This window comes from Chiloscyllium punctatum, chromosome 5, assembly GCF_047496795.1.
Source record: "Chiloscyllium punctatum isolate Juve2018m chromosome 5, sChiPun1.3, whole genome shotgun sequence".
NCBI lineage: Eukaryota > Metazoa > Chordata > Chondrichthyes > Orectolobiformes > Hemiscylliidae > Chiloscyllium > Chiloscyllium punctatum.
Window position 1 is genome coordinate 103,206,430 of NC_092743.1, and position 20,259 is coordinate 103,226,688.

At 41.0% G+C, this 20,259-nt stretch overlaps 1 protein-coding gene across 2 annotated transcripts; it reads left to right on the forward strand.

Annotated features, from left to right (window-relative positions):
- The first annotated feature begins 2,929 nt into the window (after positions 1-2,929).
- On the forward strand, positions 2,930-20,056 carry c5h8orf76 (chromosome 5 C8orf76 homolog). 2 transcript variants are annotated; one of them, XM_072570903.1, is made up of 6 exons: positions 2,930-3,097; positions 5,550-5,645; positions 6,005-6,148; positions 7,057-7,604; positions 10,286-10,413; positions 19,337-20,056. In XM_072570903.1, the coding sequence occupies exons 1-6, from the start codon at positions 2,984-2,986 to the stop codon at positions 19,369-19,371; spliced, it is 1,065 nt and encodes a 354-aa protein (XP_072427004.1). In that variant the 5' UTR covers positions 2,930-2,983; the 3' UTR covers positions 19,372-20,056. The 2 variants fall into 2 exon arrangements, with proteins under 2 accessions (XP_072427004.1, XP_072427003.1); XM_072570902.1 differs by having other exon boundaries at positions 2,931-3,097; positions 10,286-10,418.
- Positions 20,057-20,259: the final 203 nt, after the last annotated feature.

Sequence of the window (20,259 nt, forward strand, 5' to 3'; positions counted from 1 at the left end):
TATATTTAATATTGCTTGGACAACTTGAGGTTTGAAGAATTGTGGGAAAATGGGTTTACTTCAAGATTTGTAGAAATACCTGGAGTGGTTTCTTTAAAACAGGTTGTTGGAAAGTCGATGGTCAGCGAGATTTATTTTCATAAGACTTCCTTGAAATGTAAACTGATAACTGCTTGCATTTCTGTAGACCAGTACTGGCCTGTTTTGAATAGTGATTGTTTTGGAGAAAAGAATGCAAAGAACAACAAAAACAAATTGATGGAAAAGCTCAGCAGGTCTAACATCACCTGTGAAGAGAAATCAGATTTAATGTGACTTTTCCTGAGATGATGTGTGTGGAGGTGCAGGTGAATTTGTGGCGGATATGGAAGTTTCCTTTGGGGCCTTGGAGGGAGGTAAGGGGGAAGGTGTGGGCGCGGGTTTTGCATTTCTTGCGGTTGCAGAGGAAGGTGCCGGGAGTGGAGATTGGGTTGGTGGGGGGTGTGGACCTGACGAGGGAGTCATGGAAGGAGTGGTCTTTTTGGAACGCTGATAGGGGAGGGAAGGGAAATATATCCCTGGTGGTGGGGTCCGTTTGGAGGTGGCGGAAATGACGGCGGATGATACGCTGTACATGGAGGTTGGTGGGGTGGTAGGTGAGGACCAGTGGGTTTCTGTCCTGGTGGCGGTTGGAGGGGTGGGGCTCAAGGGCGGAGGAGCGTGAAGTGGAAGAGATGCGGTGGAGGGCATCGTCGACCACGTCTGGGGGGAAATTGCGGTCCTTGAAGAAGGAAGCCATCTGGGTTGTACGGTTTTGGAACTGGTCCTCCTGGGAGCAGATGCGGCAGAGACAAAGGAATTGGGAATATGGGATGGCGTTTTTACAGGAGGCAGAGTGGGAGGAGGTGTAGTCTAGGTAGCTGTGGGAGTCAGTCGGTTTATAGTAAATGTTGGTGTTGATTCGGTCGCCCGAGATAGAAATGGAAAGGTCTAGGAAGGGGAGGGAGGAGTCTGAGATGGTCCAGGTGAATTTGAGGTCAGGGTGGAAGGTGTTGGTAAAGTGGATGAACTGTTCAACCTCCTCGTGGGAGCACGAGGCAGCGCCGATACAGTCATCGATGTAGCGGAGGAAAAGGTGGGGGGTGGTGCTAGTGTAGCTGCGGAAGATGGACTGTTCCACATATCCTACGACGAGGCAGGCATAGGTGGGGCCCATGCGGGTGCCCATGGCTACTCCTTTGGTTTGGAGGAAGTGGGAGGATTGGAAAGAGAAGTTGTTCAGGGTGCGGACCAGTTCAGTCAGTCGAAAGAGGGTGTCAGTGGTAGGGTACCGGTTGGTACGGCGGGAAAGGAAGAAGTGGAGGGCTTTGAGTCCTTCGTGATGGGGGATGGAGGTGTACAGGAACTGGATGTCCATGGTGAAGATAAGGCGTTGGGGATCGGGGAAGCGTAAATCATGGAGGAGATGGAGGGCATGGGTGGTGTCCCGAACATAGGTGCTCTTGCCCCACCGAACTCATCTCTGCATACCTCAACACGGTCCTGTTCCCCCTTAGTCCAAGAAAAAGACCACTCTCTCCGTGACTCCCTCGTCAGGTCCTCACCCCCCACCAACCCAACCTCCACTCCCGGCACCTTTACCCTGCAACCGCGAGAAATGCAAAACCTGCACCCACACCTCCCCCCTTACTTCCCTCCAAGGCCCCAAGGGATACTTCCATCTCCGCCATAAATTCACCTGCACTTCCACACACATCATCTACTGCATCCGCTGCACCCGATGTGGCCTCCTCTATATTGGGGAGACAGGCCGCCTACTTACGGAACGTTTCAGAGAACACCTCTGGGACACCTGAACCAACCAACCACCCCGTAGCTCAACACTTCAACTCCCCCTCCCACTCCACCAAGGACACGCAGGTCCTTGGACTCCTCCATCGCCAGACCATAGCAACACTACGGTTGGAGGAAGAGCACCTCATCTTCCGCCTAGGAACCCTCCAACCACAAGGGATGAACTCTGATTTCTCCAGTTTCCTCACTTCCCCTCCCCCCCACCTTGTCTCAGTCAAATCCCTTGAACTCAGCACCGCCTTCCTAACCTGCAATCTTCTTCCTGACCTCTCCGTCCCCACCCCCTCCGGCCTATCACCCTCACCTTGACCTCTTTCCACCTATCGCATTTCCAACGCCCCTCCCCCAAGTCCCTCCTCCCTACCTTTTATCTTAGCCTGCTGGACACACTTTCCTCATTCCTGAAGAAGGGCTTATGCCCGAAATGTCGATTCTCCTGTTCCTTGTATGTTGCCTGACCTGCTGCGCTTTTCCAGCAACACATTTTCAGCTCTGATCTCCATCAAGGATACTGCCTAATTCTAGTAAGCATTCCAATCTTCCAAAGATTTTCAGGATGCTACATGAATGAGTAGGTGCCGAAGTGGATAGAGCGAGTGAAGTAAACAGGTAGACTGGCAGGTGCGTTAAAAGGTAGTTAGGATTGGGTTGGAGGGAGCCTGAGGTCATGGGGGACAGTTGGATGTTTGGGTGAGGGAAGTCAGTGGCAGTAATTGGTTAAGTTCTTTAGTGACTTGGAAGTTCGGAAAGGATTTTTTTCTGTTTAAGCAACCATCTAGAATCTCGACTACTAGAGAGGTTTTGGACAGGTCCCAGTGAACAGGGCAATCTGTCAGAAGTTCAGTCCCTGACAATCTGTAAAGATCTAGTGGGCGCCAGTTCAAAATTGTTTTGAGTCTCCTGGGCTTTGCAGGCCGAATAAACTTTAAGTCAAGCGGACTTGATTGAACAAGGTCAAAAAAGTGTGGCGCTGGAAAACTACAGCCGGTCAGGCAGCGTCCGCGGAGCAGAAGAGTCTGTTTCGAGCATACACGCTTCATCAGGAATGATTGAAGAGGGGTTGAGCTGGGGAGGGGAATTAAAGGAAGCGGAACCCGGGTGCTGCTCTGCTGCGGGGGAAGCGGTTCCTCGGTACATTTGGGTGAGAAAGATGGAGGATTTCGGCTGCGAGTTTGATGATTCCGTCTTTGAATCGTATCGGGAAAGGAAGATGGTGTCCGGGATAAAGCTCGGAACATACAAAGCCAAACTCTGCGAGCCTCGGGTGAGAAGTTTCGAATTTAATTGGCGACCTATTGCCCCGAGCGGGAGTTCATAGGCAGTGTGCGTTGCACATATTGTCGTCCGACTGGAAACCAGATTGGAACGAGCCCTGGAGACAACTTTAAACCTTTCTGCTGTGGAGGGCTGGGGGTGTTAGTTCAGTCGTGACGAGACAAACAAACAGATACTACAGGAACGTAACTATTAATGATCTAAATTATAGCCTTCCTCAAAATGCCTTCAATCTTTCCGAACTATTCTGGAGCAAATTCTAAACCTTAAGTCAATGTCAGATGTGACATCAGTGAGTAGAGGTTATAACCAAAGAACAGCCCATTTATCAATTTACGCCACACTACTCTTAAACCTTACTAGAGGCGTCATTTCTGAAATTAATCAGCAATAACAAGTATTCCCTGCTCCCTCCTGGGGGTTTCAGTGACTGTAATTTTAGGACTATTCATAATTTAAATTCAACATTTCTGTCCGTTAACATTCTGTTCTGCACTTCCCTTTACGCGCTGAATTCATTTGTCTGTTTTGATTACCATGCGATTGTCATGTTTGTATGCTTGTTTATTGGCTCTTTGATGTAAGCTACACTATAACGCAGTTTTCGGACTGCGAATATGCTTCTTGAATAAAACACCATTGTTGTTATTTGGCTGCCTCTAAAATGCACCCAAGTATTCACTCCAGCTACTCCCTATGGAATATTGGGATATAGATGAGATGGTAGGTGGTTTGTAGGAGGTACAAACCTGGTTAGTGGGTCAAAGAGAGGTAGTTGTCAGTGTGAATGCTTAGAGCTTGGTTCTTTAGTTACAGAAAGGTTAGGTAGGATTTCTTGTCAAAGGACCTGGAGCATTTGGAGGGTTCTGAGGAGCAGAGGAATTGTCAAATAGAAGTTCAGATTATCCAGGTAATATTCTCCAGCACAAATTCTGTTTGATAGCATGCAAATTTGGCTGGTTGTTAGGTTTTATTTTAATTACTAGTGCTTTTTGAAGAAATTTGACTGAAAAAAATCCATTTGACCTCATGTCTTTGAATACAATAATTTCTACTGTAGTTTGTCTAAATGAGTCATAAAACTCAAACAGTAAAACAAGAGGCCATTCAGTCCATCATGCATGTGCTAGCTATTGAAGAAGCTTGACAATTACTTCTATTCCCCTGCACTTTCCACCACAGTTTGGCAAATATTTCCTTTGAAATATTTATCTCATTCTCTTTCTAAAGTTATTCTTGAATTTGCTTTCACTACCCTTTCAAGTGGTACATTTCAGATCTTAACAACTTGCTGCATAAAGAAAGAATGGTCCATTTGTCAACTATCATTTTAACATAAAAATTGCCCTTTTATAAAACACAACTTGGAACTCTGGTATTGTTTCCTAATATAGGTATGATACTTAAAGAGGACCTTGGAGTGGATACACAGGACATTTGTTTTAGCATAGTTAACAGAGTTGCAAGACATAGAGACATACAACATGAAAACAAACCCTTTGCTCCAACCTGTCCATGTTGACTAGATATCCTAAATTAAACTAGTCCAATTTGCCAACTTTTGGCCTGCGTCCCTCTAAACCCTTCCTATTCATATACCCATCCAGATGCCTTTTAAATGTTGTAATTGTACCAGTCTCCATTACTTCCTCTGGCCGCTCATTCCATACACGCACCACCCTCTGCATGAAAAATTTGCTCCATATGCCCTTTTAAATCTTTCCCCTCTCGCCTTAAAACTACACCCTCTAATTCTGGATTCCTCCACCCCAGGGGAAAAAAACCATGTCTATTTATGCTACCCATGCCCCTTATGATTTTATAAACCTCTATAAGGTCACTCCTCAGCCTCCAGCGTTCCAGGGAAAACAGCATCCAAATTATTCAGCCACTCCCTATAGCTCAAACTCTCCAAACCTGGCAATATCCTTGTAAATGTATTCTGAACCCTTTCAAGTTTCGCATAATCTAAAAATAAAAAATGTCTTCCTGGTAGTGAAAACAGATTTTCCTTAGTTGCTCCTGTCAAAAATTCTTAATAATTTGGAATGCCTGCTTCCATTAAATTATTCTGTTCTAAGCAGAATGATCCTAGTTTCTAATGTCTCTGAATATAATTGATGTCTAGCATCCCTCTTAAACATGCTAATAAATCTCCCCTGCACCCACTTTAAGACCTTCCTAAAGAATGTATTTAGAATGAGACTCGATATCCACCTGAGTCTCAAGCAATGTTTCTAACAGCTAATATAGCATTTGTTATGTTAAAACTATATTAATTTTTATATTCTTTGATTTTTGAAAGTTGAGTTGGCTGATGTGAAAACCTACCAGCAATGTCTATGTCACAAACTGCCATCAATTAATAACTCTGCAGTAGACTTTATTTTAGAAAAAACTCTGCTTCAGTTTCAGTGTGTATTGCCTCTGATATCTTGTAGTGGTTCTGGGGTGAAATCTGCATAGCTGATGATGTGGAGAAGCTGACTGCACTGAAGTTTCGTGGCGATCTGGCATTCAAGCATCAGGATTATCAGGTATCCAAGAACCTGGAAAGTTTGCCTTAACCAAGGAAAGTTCAGTTAACCTGTAATACTACTATTTTTTTCAAAGGCCAATTTCAACTTTAGAACAGTGGAGTGCAGAAATGTTGGAAGTACACCGTCATCTCGCTACCATAATCGGGATGGCTGTGGTGCATTACATAGAACATTGTCGACAAAGTTTTAATTGTGGGGCACAATGCACACTTGTTTCTAGGGGATATGTAGATTTTTGTTGAAGATGGAGTTTGGCTGTGACAGCTTTTAATAACAGTTGCATTGATAATTGTAAACAACGACTTGATCACAAGATACTGTAAAATGCGTACTTTACTGCACCTTTTCTTTCCCAGAAAGCATTGTGTGAATACTCCAGTAGCCTGGCACTTGTTCCAGAATCAAATATTGCTCTCAGAAGAGATCTACAGGAGGCCCGAGCTCGATGCCTTTGCTTTCTTGGCAGATCTGATGATGCCTTGGATATAGCACAAACATTGGTTGGTCTAAACATCATTTTAAATTTCGCAGTGTTATGAAGCAGTGTTTGTAATCAAAAATACAGGGTTTGTATCACAGAACACTGAAATGTCAACTGCAATTCAGCAGGTAACATTTCTCACCTTTGAGTCAGAAGATCTGGGTTTCATGTTCCACGATGAGATTTGAGCATATAATCCAAGCTGACACTCAGACTGATGCATTGTTCTCAGCTTCACCTTTTGGAGCTGTTAGACCAAAGCCCCTTCTACCCCCTCAGGTGAATGTCAGATATCCCATGGATAGCCAAAATAAAACAAAAATACTGAGGATGATGAAAATCAGAAGCAAGAACAGAAATGTCTGAGAAAATGCAGCAGGTGTAGCAGCATCTGGGGAGAGAATATAGAGTTAAAGTTTCGGTCTAGGGACCTTCTTCAGAACCCTACTTTGTCTACACATGCTGCCAGACCAGTTGAGTTTTTTCAACAATTTCTGTTTTTGTATCCCATGGATACAGGAAGAGCAGGACAATTTTTGGTGTCCAAGCCAACATTTAACTCTCAACCAGCATGACTGTACCAAATTTATCTGGTCAGTATTCTGTTGCTTTTTGTGCGACCTTGAATTCCATTTCCTCCATTACAACAATAAACTCAGTGGATTGTAAATGCAGTTAGGCAAAATGTGTGATAATTGTGTAATAAAAAAGAAACTTGCCTAGCTATGGGAAAGCAGTGGGATTGTGACTAATTGGATAGCTCTTCTACAGAGTGTTGGCATGGCACAGTAGGCTAAATGGCATTTTGTATAGAAGATAAATGCAAATGTAATTCAACATTAAGCCACTTGTGGTTTTTATATATATTAATAACTTAGATATTTTCTTCATTCTAATCTGTTGCTATTTTTACTCTGTGTCTACTAGAGATCTGAGATAACCAACACAGACCATCTCACTACAGTTCTTAACCTGGATATTCTCATCTATCATAATGCTGGAAACCTGTCTGAAGAGCTCAGCTGCTTACAACAGTTAATTTCCGTGCACACACTCAATCCATGGTACTGGAAGAAGCTAGCTGAGTGTTACCTTGGTCATGCTCAAGTCTTACTGTCTGCGACAATGTCAGTTGTCCCAGTCTGTAAGGAAGGATATTGCCTTAAAATATTAGAAAAGTCAACTATAGAAACAGCAACATCTAAAACCAAAACTGACTGTGCACAAGCTGAACCATTAAGCAAAAACCCTTGCGTGCAAGTGAATTGTGAAAGGCGAATAAACCTCATCAGGAATGCATTCAAGGTGGAAAACTCTGGCCTAACGTCTACAAGAAATTTAAAGCAGTCATGTGGAGGAGGCAATGTAGTCTCTGTTTATTCAGTTGTTGGTGATAGCACTGAAGTCGATTCCAAAAGAGGGCAGCAGTTGAAGGATCTGTGGCTGTTCGCATGTTCCTCCTTTGTAAGAGCGAGGTAAATATGTAACAGACGAATGAGCTAAAAGAAAATAACAGTGAATGAAAAATTGAGAAATGAAAAAGAAAAGCAGGAAACGAATGTCAAATATTTCAATTTGGAGAAAGTGAGGACTGCAGTTGCTGGAGATCAGAGCTGAAAAATGTGTTGCTGGAAAAGTGCAGTAGGTCAGGCAGCATCCAAGGAGCAGGAGAATCAATGTTTTGGGCATAAGCCCTTCTTCAGGGCTTATTTTTTGAATATTTCAATTTGACTATATAAATAAAATTGTCCTCTTTCTGGCTCAGCTTGACTGCTTTGGATTAACAATTATCTTGTTATTAGTGGCTTTATGGGTGGCACGGTGGCACAGTGGTTAGCACTGCTGCCTCACAGTGCCAGAGACCGGGGTTCAATTCCCGCCTCAGGGGATTGCACAGAGTAGAGTTTGCACATTCTCCCCGTGTCTGCGTGGGTTTCCTCCGGGTGCTCCGGTTTCCTCCCACAGTCCAAAGATATGCAGGTCAGGTGAATTGGCCATGCTAAATTGCCCGTAGTGTTAGGTAAGGGGTAAATGTAGCGGTATGGGTGGGTTGCGCTTCGGCGGGTCGGTGTGGACTTGTTGGGCTGAAGGGCCTGTTTCCACACTGTAAGTAATCTAATCTAAATGTAGATTCTGGAAAGGTTCCACTCGGAAAATAACTAATATGACTCTTTTATTCAAGGAAGGAGGAAGGTAGAAAGAGTGAAAATTTAGACCTATTAGCGTGTCATATATGAGGGAAATGATGGAATCAATCATTGAGATTATAACTGGGCAGTTTGAAAAACTCAGTAATCAGGAAAAATCAGCATGATTTTGTGAAATGGCAGTAATGTCCAACTAATTTATTTAAATTCTTTGAAGGAGCAAGGTGCTGTTAGTAAAATGAAGTGTGTTGATCTATTGTATTTGGGTTTCCAAAAGCATTTGACAAGGTCCAACAAAGATCTTACACCATAAATTAAGAGCTCAGGGTGCAGGGCTAACTTATTAGCAAAGAGTGAAAATTGGCTAGCTGGCAGAAAACAAAGTATTTGTGGACAGTCTTTTTCAAATTGACAGAATATGATGAGTACAGTCCTCCGGGTGTACATGCTGACTGTCAACTTTTTTCAATTTATGTTGGTGATTTACATGAGGGATTTTTGATTTAATTTGATTTATTATTGTCACATGTACCAAGGTACAATGAAAAGTATGATTTAGCGTAATATGCAGACAAATCATGCCTTACATTAATACATAAGGGTAATAGAATGCAGAGTATAGTGTGACAGCTGTAGAGAACGTTCAAAGAAAAACCATCCCTAATATATGAGAGGTCTGATAACATTGGGAAAGAAGCTATTCTTGAACCTGTTGGTACATGTTTTTAAACTTTTGTATCCCCTTTCCAGTAGAAGAAGATGGCAGAGAGTATAACCAGGGTTGGCAGAGTTTTTTATTATGTTGGCTGCTTTCCTGAGGCAGCAGGAAGTATAGTGTCAAAATCATGGTGGCTGAAGTTACCAGCGTAGGTAGGAAAATATGTTGTAAAGATTAACCTGATTATAGATAGGTTAAGTGAGTGGGCAGACATTTGGCAGATAGAGTATTAAGTATGAAAATGTGTAGTTCTTCATGGGCGACACAGTGGATCAGTGGTTGTCAGCACCACTGTTTCACAGTGCCAGGGACTCTGGTTAAATTCCAGCCTCGAGCAATTTGTTAAGTTTGCATATTCTCCCCTGCCTGGATTTCCTCTGAGTGCTCCAGTTTCTGCCACGGTCCACAGATGTGCAGGTTAGGTTGGTTGGCCAGGCTAAATCGCCCATAGATCCAAGAATGTGCAAATTAGGTGGATTAGCCATGGAAAATGCAGGTAACAGGCTTGAAGGTAGGTCTAGATGAAAATTCGGGATCACCTTTTCTGCTTTTAGGACAGAAATGGGGAAATTGTTTTCTCACAGCTCTGTCTGCCTCTGGTGGTGGGGTCTTTGAGCATTTTTAATTCAAAGGTAAGTAGATTTTTGTAGTGCAAAGGAATCAAAGATCAGACATTATGGAGGGTTTGCAGGGCTGGAGAAGATTAAGTGATAAGGCTAGGCAAAGCCGTGAGAAGTTTTAAAAGGAAGGATATAAGTATTAAAATTAAGACATTATTTGACTTGGAGTAAATAGGTCAGTGAGCATAGTCAACAGGAAATCAGGACATTAAAAAGCAGCATTTAGGATAACCTCAGGTTTGCAAAGCATAGCATGTAGGAGACTGGTTAAGGCTGTGTTGGAGTAGTCGAGAAGTAGTGAAGGCAGTAGTGTGGGTTTCAGCAGCTGATAAACTGAGGAGATGGGCAGTATTGTGGAGATGGAAACAGGTGATCATAGCAAAGGCACAGAAATATGGTTGGAAGCTCACCTTGATCCAAAGGACAGCTAGGGTGGAAAACAGTTTGCATCAGTCTGAACACCATTGGCAGGAGGGAAAGGAATGGATTCAGTAGCTAAGGCTTAAAGGTTATAATAGGGGTCCAAAGACAAAACCAAATTTTAGCCATTCTGAGATGAGTTCTCTCTGGTACTAATGAGGTTGAACTGTGAATTTTAGGTGTTATTAACTACATGCTGCAGTTTGCTTTACAATATGAAAAATTAACCAGTGAAACCCATCTGTGTGCAGACTTCTGTTGCAGATGGTAAAGGCACAACAGGCCTCCTTCGTCTTAGAGAGGAACCTAACTGTCCAACAGGAGATCAAGCAGGAACTTGGCAATCTGGAGTTGAGTGAAGAGGCGCTGAATGCAATAAGTAAGGTAGCTTGATGTTTTATATTTCTATAAACAGTGTAAGTAAGTTGTGTAAATTTCTATGTCCTGTGTTTGGACACATCATGAGACTTGGGATTCCTATTCATTAACCACAGATGTCGAAACTAAACGCTGGCATTTTCTCTCTAAACCTCTAGCCCCCCAGATGCTTTTTAAAACCGACCTTTTTGACGAAAGATTTGATCCCTTTTGATCAAACATCTCTTTTAAATGGCCTCGGTGTCTGATAATCACACTTATGAAAGATCTGGGAACAACATAACACATTACAAATTTACGACATTAAAGTATAATGTATAACTTGTATAAATGCAAGTTGTTGAGCTGTGCTTTCTTAAAAACAGGTCAACAAATTCAGTGTAATATCCGTTTTTAAAATGGTTTAGTGAAAAAATTTATTTCCAGATTAGTGCTTTGAGACCCTCAAGATAAAATCCCAAGGACAGATTTCTACAGGCACCATGGTAGATTGCATTTAAGTGTTGAGACTAGGATACTGTATTAAATTAAGAAATTGTTCAATGTTGTAATATGAAAATAATAGGCTTGGTTTTCTGGAGCAAAATTAATCTTCATCCAAACCCATTTTGTGCAAAGGTTAACTTCATCTGGTGCTACATTGAAGAAGATACTGTAATTATGATAATAAATACTGAACAGTTCAACAAAGCTTTTGTAGAGAGTACAAAAAACAAATTAGTGATGTCAAACGTTTCTAAAACACTAGCCAGCACTGACTTGGAGTAACTCGAGAAGTTAGAGTTACGCTCTGCAAAGCAGAAAAAGCTAAAATGTGATCCACCTGGGCTGTTCAAAATTGAATGGTGCTTTGATATAATAGATGGTGAAAAACTATTTCCTGTCATAATGGAGCAGTAACCAGGGTCACCAGAATAAGATAATTGGCAAAGTAAGCTGGAGGGAGATGAGAATTTTGTTAATGTAATGTGTTTTGTGATCTAAAGTGCACTGCCTGAAAGGTTAGTAAAAGCAAATGCAATAGTAATATTTGGAAGGGAATTAGATAAGGTTTGAAGAAGAAAACAAACCTGCAAGGTTACAGGGAAAGAGCAAAGGGAGTGGAACTAATTGGAAAGCACTTTGAAAGTGTCAGCATAGGCATGATGCACTGAATGGAGTCCTGCCTTGTCCGGTTCTTTAAAACTGTAATGTTCTTAATTAGATAAGCATTTCTGATGTTTTATTGTGTATTTGTTGCTGAATAACATATTGATAGGGTAGTGAAGAAGGTGTTTGGTATGCTTTCCTTTATTGGTCAGAGTGTTGAGTACAGGAGTTGGGAGGTCATGTTGTGGCTGTACAGGACATTGGTTAGGCCACTGTTGGAATATTACATGCAATTCTGGTCTCCTTCCTACCGGAAAGATGTTGTGACACTTGAAAGGGTTCAGATAAGACTTACAGGGATGTTGTCAAGGTTGGAGGATTTGAGCTTTCGGGAGAGGCTGAACAGGCTGGGGCTGTTTTCCCTGGAGTGTCTGGGGCTGAGGGTTAACCTTTTATAGAGGTTTACAAAATTATGAGGGGCATAGATAGGATAAATAGACAAAGTCTTTTCCCTGGGGTGGGGGAGTCCAGAACTAGAGGGCATAGGTTTAGGGTGAAAGGGGAAAGATATAAAAGAGGCCTAAGGGGCAACTTTTTCACGCAGAGGGTGGTACGTGTATGGAATGAGCTGCCAGAGGATGTGGTGGAGGCTGGTACAGTTGCAACATTTAAGAGGCATTTGGATGGGTATATGAATAGGAAGGGTTTGGAGGGATATGGGCCGGGTGCTGGTAGGTGGGACTAGATTGGATTGGGATATCAGGTCAGCATGAACAGATTGGACCGAAGGGTCTGTTTCCATGCTGTACATCTCTATGACTCTATTAGATGTTGATTGATTAATACTACTATTGTGTTGAAAGACAGTAAATAGTAATAGCAGATATGCATTAGCTGTGGACCCAAATTTTCATGTTTTTAATGGTTGTGGTGGGGTTTAAAGTCTGCTTTAATCCAGTAGTTTTAGTTGATTCCATACCAATTCTAGAATAGTACATGGGATAATCTTTTAATTGATTGATAAACTGTTAAAACTTCCTAGTTTTGAGTTGAGGTTGCAAAGATGTGGAATATGTTACTTATGCACATTGACTACAAACTTGCCTCACTGACAGGTGGAGGAATGAGCTCAAAACTGTAACCATCTGAGGGTATGTCACAGTATCAGAGTGCCTCTCTGAGACTCACTGGAATGTGATTTTGTCTTTGCATGAACCTTTTTTTCTCCCTGGTGAAAATACTTGACAGGTTTAAGTTTTCGGTCACCTCTTTATGACCAGCTCTGATCAAATATTGTCAAGCAAGTGTGACTGGCCACAAGGAATCATGTGACCGTCTGTCAGTTAATTTATCCAAGTACTAAATTATATGACAGCATGTGTGTGGTGTTGGAAAAGCCCAGCAGGTCAGGCAGCAGGAGAGTCGACGTTTTGGGCAAAAGCCCTTCATCAGGAATTAGGTTAGCCTAGTGGTAATGTTACTGGGCGAGCAATTTAGAGGCTTTGCTGAATAATTGAGAAAACAAAGCCTTTATCTCCTGCTAATTTGAATTCTTAAAAAAAATTCTAACTCACCGTGATGATTCACAAAGAAACTTACAATGCTTACCCATGTGGACTCGGAGAAACCAGGGAGAGTTAGCAAGTGTTGCTCTTGCCATTACACCACATCCTGAGAATGAAGATAGCCCAGAGTCATAGAGATAGACATCATGGAAACAGGCCATTCAGTCTAACTCGTCCATGCCGACCACATATCCTAACCTAATCTAGTCCCATTTGCCCATATCCCTCTAACACCTTCCTATTCATATACCCATCCAGATATAAATGTTGTAATTGTGCCAGCCTCCACCACTTCCTCTAGCAGCTCATTCCATGCACGCACCACCCTCTATGTGAAAAAAATTGCCACTTAGGTCCCTTTTAATTTTTTTTCCCCCTCACCCTAAACCCATGCCCTCTAGTTCTGGACTCCCCCAACCTAGGGAAAAGACTTTGTCTATTTACCCTATCCGTGCCCCTCATGATTTTATAAACCTCTATAAGATCACCCCTCAGCCTCTGACGTTCCAGGGAAAACAGCCCCAGCCCCACTTCACTCAGCCTAATCTAAGTAAAGTTCTTGGAGCCAGGTAAGTCATAAAAACTCCCTTACATGTGGCCAAATGTTTTACAGTGGCTCATGGTTTGCCCACCATTTGAAAAGATTGCAAATGTTTTGTAGATTTTTGCACACCTTTACACTTCAGCTTGGCTCAGCTCATGATTGACTTGGCACTGGGTCAGATGATTCGTGTGTATCTTGCTCACTCACTCATCCATTTACCTTTGACATTCTATGACATTACTAAAACTGAATCTCCCACTATCAACATTCTGGGGGTTAACAATAATCAGAAACTGAACTGGACTATAAACTGTTATTAGCGCAGGTCAGAAGCTCATAATTCTGCAGCAAGTAACTCATGTCCTAACTCCTCATAGCCTGTCCACCATCCACAAGGCACAAATTGGAGTGTAATGGAATCCTAATAGACAAAGCAGCCTGCTTGATTGGCAACACATCCGCCATCTTTTACATTTGCTTCCTCTGCAGCAGTGTGTACTGTCTACAAAATATGCTGCAGAAACTCACCTTCGATAACACCTTCCAAATCCATAACATCTACCACCTAGAATGATAAAGGCAACAAATGCACATTGACATCACCATGTCAAGTTCCCTTCCAATCCACACACCATTCTGACTTGAAATGATATCACTGTTCCTTCATTGATACTGGTCAAAATCATAGAACCCTTTTCCTAATAGCAGTATGATATCCCTACATCCTAAGGACTGCAGTGGTTAAAGAAGAGAATTCACTCCTGACCACCTCCTCAAATGTAATAAAGAATGGTCAATAAATGCTGGTCAAGTAAGTGAAGCCTAAATCCTATGAATGAAAAGACAAGTACAGGCAATTGACTGAGATTAACATTAACATGCTGTACTGAGGGTTTGCTGCTCTGTCAGAAATGCTGTTATTTGGTTGATATTTCTAGACATATGTTAAGATCTATTACAAAGTAGTGTTTTCTTCCTCCCTGTCCTGATATCATCAGACGAACCATTTTATTTGTTGCTTGTGGGCAATTGCAGCATACAAAATTTATTGAGATAATGAGTCTTTGCTATTGAAAGTGAGTCATAGTACATTAAGTCTTTGCGATGTTTCTGCGGGATGTGAAGAGATATTAGATGAATTCAAATCCATCTTTGTGATATTTTCTACAAAACCAATGTTTCTCTTGTTTAATTATATTTTATGTCAAATCCATTGGGAGATCCTATTAATTCTAAAGGATAGAATAGTCAAGACATGTAGTGCACATTTGGTGTGGTTTCTTTGTGTTGGATAGTTTAAAGCTCAGGCTGGAGAACAGAATGTACAATTCCTTTTAGACCGTATCAAACTGTCATGGCCCCAAAACATGTGTATGTAATTTGATCTAATATGCACCAGGGAATTTGGATATGAGCACAGTGTATTAGCAAACAGTATAGTGCAGTTTAGCAAAGCTTCAAGTTTGTCCTGTGCAAGAGACAGGAATTTCTTTGGCCTGATCTCTAAATAAAAGAGTTTATTCTGTACTTCAATTACAGTAGCTCCATTTTTATGCATGGGATGTAAACATTCATGAGAAAAATTCCAGGGATGAGGAGCCTCAGTTGTGAAAGTAGATTTGAGAAGTTAGGAATGTTTTCTGTATAGAAAAGAAGATTGAGTTGAGGTTGAGGGGAAAATTGGTAGAGGTATTCAAAATAATGAGGCATCTAGATAGAATAGATAGGGAGAAACTTTTCCCACTTGTAAAAGGATTGAGAATATGAAGGCACAGATTTAAAATAATTGGCAGATGAACCAAAAGTACTTTGAGAAGACTTTCAATGCCATGAGTTGTTAAGATGTTGAATGCACTGTTGAAGACTGTGCAGTGGAGACAGGTTTAAATGAAGCATTCTGTAGGGAACTAGACTGTTAACCTGGAAAGGAAACATGCAGGTTCATTGTGTGAAGGCCTGGGAATTGCACTAAGTGAGTTGCTTATTCAAAGATCTGGTGCAGATACATGGACAAATGACCAGATTTGACGATGTAATAATTCTGTGATTTAACCTTGTCAAAGGAATATCATTGTCATTTTTTAAATACAAAACATCCTTAATTCACAGCACCCTCACAAAGACCTCCTGTTGCTTCAGTGCAGTGATGATGACACAACATTTCGGTTGGGGGTCAGAGATGTAGGCAGTGAACAACACCATTGATTTACTACTGGCTTCAGGATTTGACTATCTCATCAAAAACCAGTGAGCTTCTTGCAAGACGAGAACTTGTTGCTAGAGGGCATTTTGAGAATTTTGCACTTGAAATACATTAAAAATTTTAAAATGGTTGAAAACTGCTGTCCAGTTTATTTCAAAGTACAAGCAAGAGTTCAAAAACTTGCCTGAGATCTGATCAGCCTTATCTTGACAGGATCTTTTAGGACAGCTTTATAGTTTCCCTTGAAGCATTTGTCATTTGTGCCAATTTCTTTCTGCAGCTGTCAATTATATTTTATGTCAAATCCATTACACTAGGCATCATAAACTCAAGATAAGGGATCAGCCATTTAGGACTGAAATCGCTGCGGTTGTTGTAGACTGTTAGAATTCCCTACCCTGGGATGTTCAGTAAATTAAGTATATTCAAGACAGAAGTCAAGAGAATTTTGAATGCTAAGCCTTTTGATGAATGAGTTCCATGTTCCCACTAATCTGTGTATGGATATTTCACCACTAAATAATTAGCTCATCTTTTAAAATTATTCGTCTTTGTTCTGGACTTCACCCCCGGCCCCTGGCTGAGGAAGTAGTATTTTTATCAGCCCAGCTGAATCCCTTGATCATTGTAAAAGACCAAATTAGAACATCTCGAGCCTTACAAGTAAAGGAAATGTAAGTTGAGGTTATACAACCTCAAAATGAAACCTTTTAAGCTCTGGAATGACGCAGATTTCACACTGACAAAATTTCTCTGAATCTGCTTTTCTTTTGCAACAGTGATAACTTCTGCCCATTTGCAGCAGTGATTTTTAGTTAACCCTAATCAGAGCTATAGTTTGAGAGACATGAATGTGGGAAATGTTACAGAATATACTGTTCACAGCTATATAGGAAATGTTGCAAAGGGTGATCCACAGCTGAAACCAGGTGGTAACAACATATAGTGAGTTGCTTTATTCGTGATCAGAATTACAGTGTCACTGGCTAGGCTGGCATTTATTGCCTATCCATAATTGTCTAGAGGGCAATTAAGAATCAGCCACATTGCTGTGGGTCTGGAGTCACTTTTAGACCAAGTAAGAATGGCATTTTCCTTAAAGGAAAATTGTCCTTCCCTAAAGGGCATTAGACTCTTAATTGCAGATGTTTTATTGAATTCAAATTCTACCACCTGCTGTGGTGGGATTTGAACCCAGGTCCTCAGAACATTACATGGTTCTCTGGATTGATAAGCCACAACAACACCAGTAGGATGTCACCTCCCTCAAACCCTTTTCTACATTTCACGTGGTTCAATTCTGTGGTTGGTTAGAGAGGCAACTGCTTTATTTTACACATTACACTGCTGTTAAGTATAAGAGCCAATTTGAGAGAGTCCGTACATCCAGTCCACACTGGCTGTCTGTAGTACAAACTGGTCAGTCCTATTCTTCCCCACCACCACCCCCACCCCATGCCTGTCCCACCTCCAATCACTCTGCCCTAGCCCTATAAACTTATTTCCCTCAATATTCATTCAATTTCCTTTTGAAATCCATATCTCCACTTCTGTTCCTTCATTTCCTTCATCATGTCCTAAGAGTAAGAAGCAATCTTATTAAATCATTAAAAATTCTTGATGGTAAGTGCAGGACTGATGTTTTCTCTGAGTTCAGACCAGTCGTAAAGTCTTAGAATAATGGAAGAGAAAGTGAGGACTGCAGATGCTGGAGTACCAGAGTTGAAAAATGTGATGCTGGAAAAACACAGCAGGCCAGACAGCATCCGAGGATGCTGCCTGGCCTGCTGTGTTTTTCCAGCACGGCATTTTTCAACTCTTAGAATAATGGGTAAGACATCTATGGCTGAGATAATGTGGCACTTCTTCACGTGGTGAATCTTTGAAATTCTGTACTCCAAAAAGGCTGCAGAGTCTCAATCATTGACTTTTGATATCAAGAGAAAATCAGTCTTGATCTAGTGGAAAAGCCAACAGGATCCTGGTTAACAAGGATAAACATTTTAAAATTGAGATGTTGCTGTCTGTTATTCAGTATAAGATATTGTATTATGATTCTGCTTACTAAATCACTCACAAGTGCTGACTGTTTACAATACCACGTTTCCATTCTTTCATTCATTAAACTGTGCTTTGTTAGTACATTTTACTCTTACAAGATAAATTAAACTTTCTTTCCTAGGCTGCCAACCCATTACTGTTTTTTACACCTTTCACTTCTTATTGGCCCCATGGTGCAAGCAGTGTTTAGACATGTTCCTATGTCAAAGAAGACCCCTGAATAAATGCTAATATTGTAACCTACTCAGAACAATGACTTTCTCATCATCGTGACTCCATAACTCAGTTGAAACGATGGAAAGATTATAATATTAATTACCCTTTAGTAACCATCTCTCAGGACCTGAATAGGCTGCAGGACATCAAATTGTTTCCACCAGCTTATCCCTACAACCTGCTGCTTTTTATCTCTTTAAAATTTCCTTATACACTACCTATTTCTATAACACTGTACCTTTATTTCTAACTTTTACTTAGGGCTTCCATCTTATACTAATGTACGGATTTATACTTTTTAAACATGTATTAAATAGGGCCGCTACCCCCTTTTAAGGAACTTACTTTCAAAACAGCACTTCCGTGAAACCGCGTGCATGAATGTGTAGGAACTGTCAAAAACCGGCAATAATAGATAAAATCTCATGCCCCAACTATGGGAGATCAGTTTTATACCCTGTATACTTTTGTTAGTACACGTATAATTTTTTTACTTACCTATATCATATAGGCCTAGTATTTTTACTAACATTACTAACTTTGAAGACAAAAGGCCGAATGCCTCTTAATTGTGCAAGCCCAGACCAGACAGATATTCTAATCCCATCAGTTGTAACAGCCTTCATTTAGCAAGTGCATAACTCCTGCATCCGCATGACAGATGTCATGCAAATGTATGTGTAATAGATACAACTATTGGGCCAAAGAGCCTGTCTCCACACTGTAGGGAATCTAATCTAATCAACTAACTATGTGACACCATAGTGCTAAAATTTTAGTATATGTAAAAACTGTATAAAAAGGCTACTGTATAGCTATTTTGGATTCCATTGCCACCTCGAACTGAGCCACTGCAGACACTCAATAAAGAGGCTGTTTTCACCACTCACTGATCTCAGTTGCTTTTGAACATGATCCCACATTCAGGGTAATTAGCAAAAAGAGCAAAAGGCACTGGTTCTAATGTACAATCGTTACGATTGGGAATGTGCTATTAGGCAGGATACGGAGAACAGATTCAGTTGCAACTTCTATAAAGGATTTGGATAAATACTTGAAAGAAGGAAATTTGCAGAGCTATGAGGAAAAGGCTTGTGATAGGACTAATTAGAAAGCTCTTTCAAAGAGCCATAGTGAGGACAATGAGCCATACTCCCACCTCTGTAATATGATTCTATGAAATTTATATTGTAAGTACAGTATTTTGTTTTTAATGTAAATATTCATCCTTTGTTTGCTCTCTCAGGTGATGGCGGAGGACCTGCTGCTGGACAGGTTTAAAAATGATGCAGAGACTGAAAAGCCTGCATCACTTTCCAGTTCATCCTCACTGAACTGTGTTGCCATTGAGTCAGGCTCCGACTTTGAGCAGAGGTGGTTTAAAAAGCTCCGATATGAATCCTTCTGCTGTCCCATGTGGAAGTAAAACAGGCTGAGAAGTTTAAAAATGTCGCTGAATTACATTGATCTCTGCCAAGGATTACGAAAGTGATCTTGTGTTTATAGTGGATGATGAAGAAACTCAAGCAGAGGCCACTTGGCTGAAAGAAAACCAGACCTGCTTGCAACAGAATGGTGAAAATGCTAATCGTACATTTGACAAAACTCGACAAGCCATCTTATCTCTGCAGACTTTAGGAGTGAGTTCCATATCCCGTCTCGCTTGTATCTCGCTGGTTTCACATACCTCTGTTTTTCCACATTGGAATCCAGTTTCTGAAATCATCTGACAGCTATGATGTGATTTTTGTAGCTGTAGAAGTTCTGATATAAGCACTATGGCTTCACAATAATGTGCAGAGAAATGTTCATATCTGTGATGTTAACTTTTATATTTAAGATATGCTGGAAGAGCATTACTCTTTCACTATTTTTATCTTCTTAAAATTTTAGTTTTATTCATATTTTTCTAACTATAGGAAAAGTTAGTTTCTCTAAATTAAAGCTGTTTTATCATTTTCTAGTATTTCTTCATGATTTCATTTGTATCTATGTCATCTTAACATAAGTACATCAGTAGATAATGTGACCATATATCCTGGTTTTTCGTTAACTGTACCAGTGTCCTGAGAGTTTCCTAAAATCATTTCAAATATTCTTGTTTTCATCTCTTTTTGTCAAATGTAAGTTCAGCCTTGAGGAGAGAATCTTTGTGAAACTTCATCCCTA

Coding starts and splice junctions, on each gene's coding strand:
- c5h8orf76 (XM_072570902.1), top strand. CDS start 2,984: ATGGAGGATTTCGGCTGCGAGTTTGATGATTCCGTCTTTGAATCGTAT. Junction 6,149..7,056: donor TGGATATAGCACAAACATTG/GTTGGTCTAAAC, acceptor TGTGTCTACTAG/AGATCTGAGATAACCAACAC. Junction 10,419..19,336: donor CGCTGAATGCAATAAGTAAG/GTAGCTTGATGT, acceptor TTGCTCTCTCAG/GTGATGGCGGAGGACCTGCT.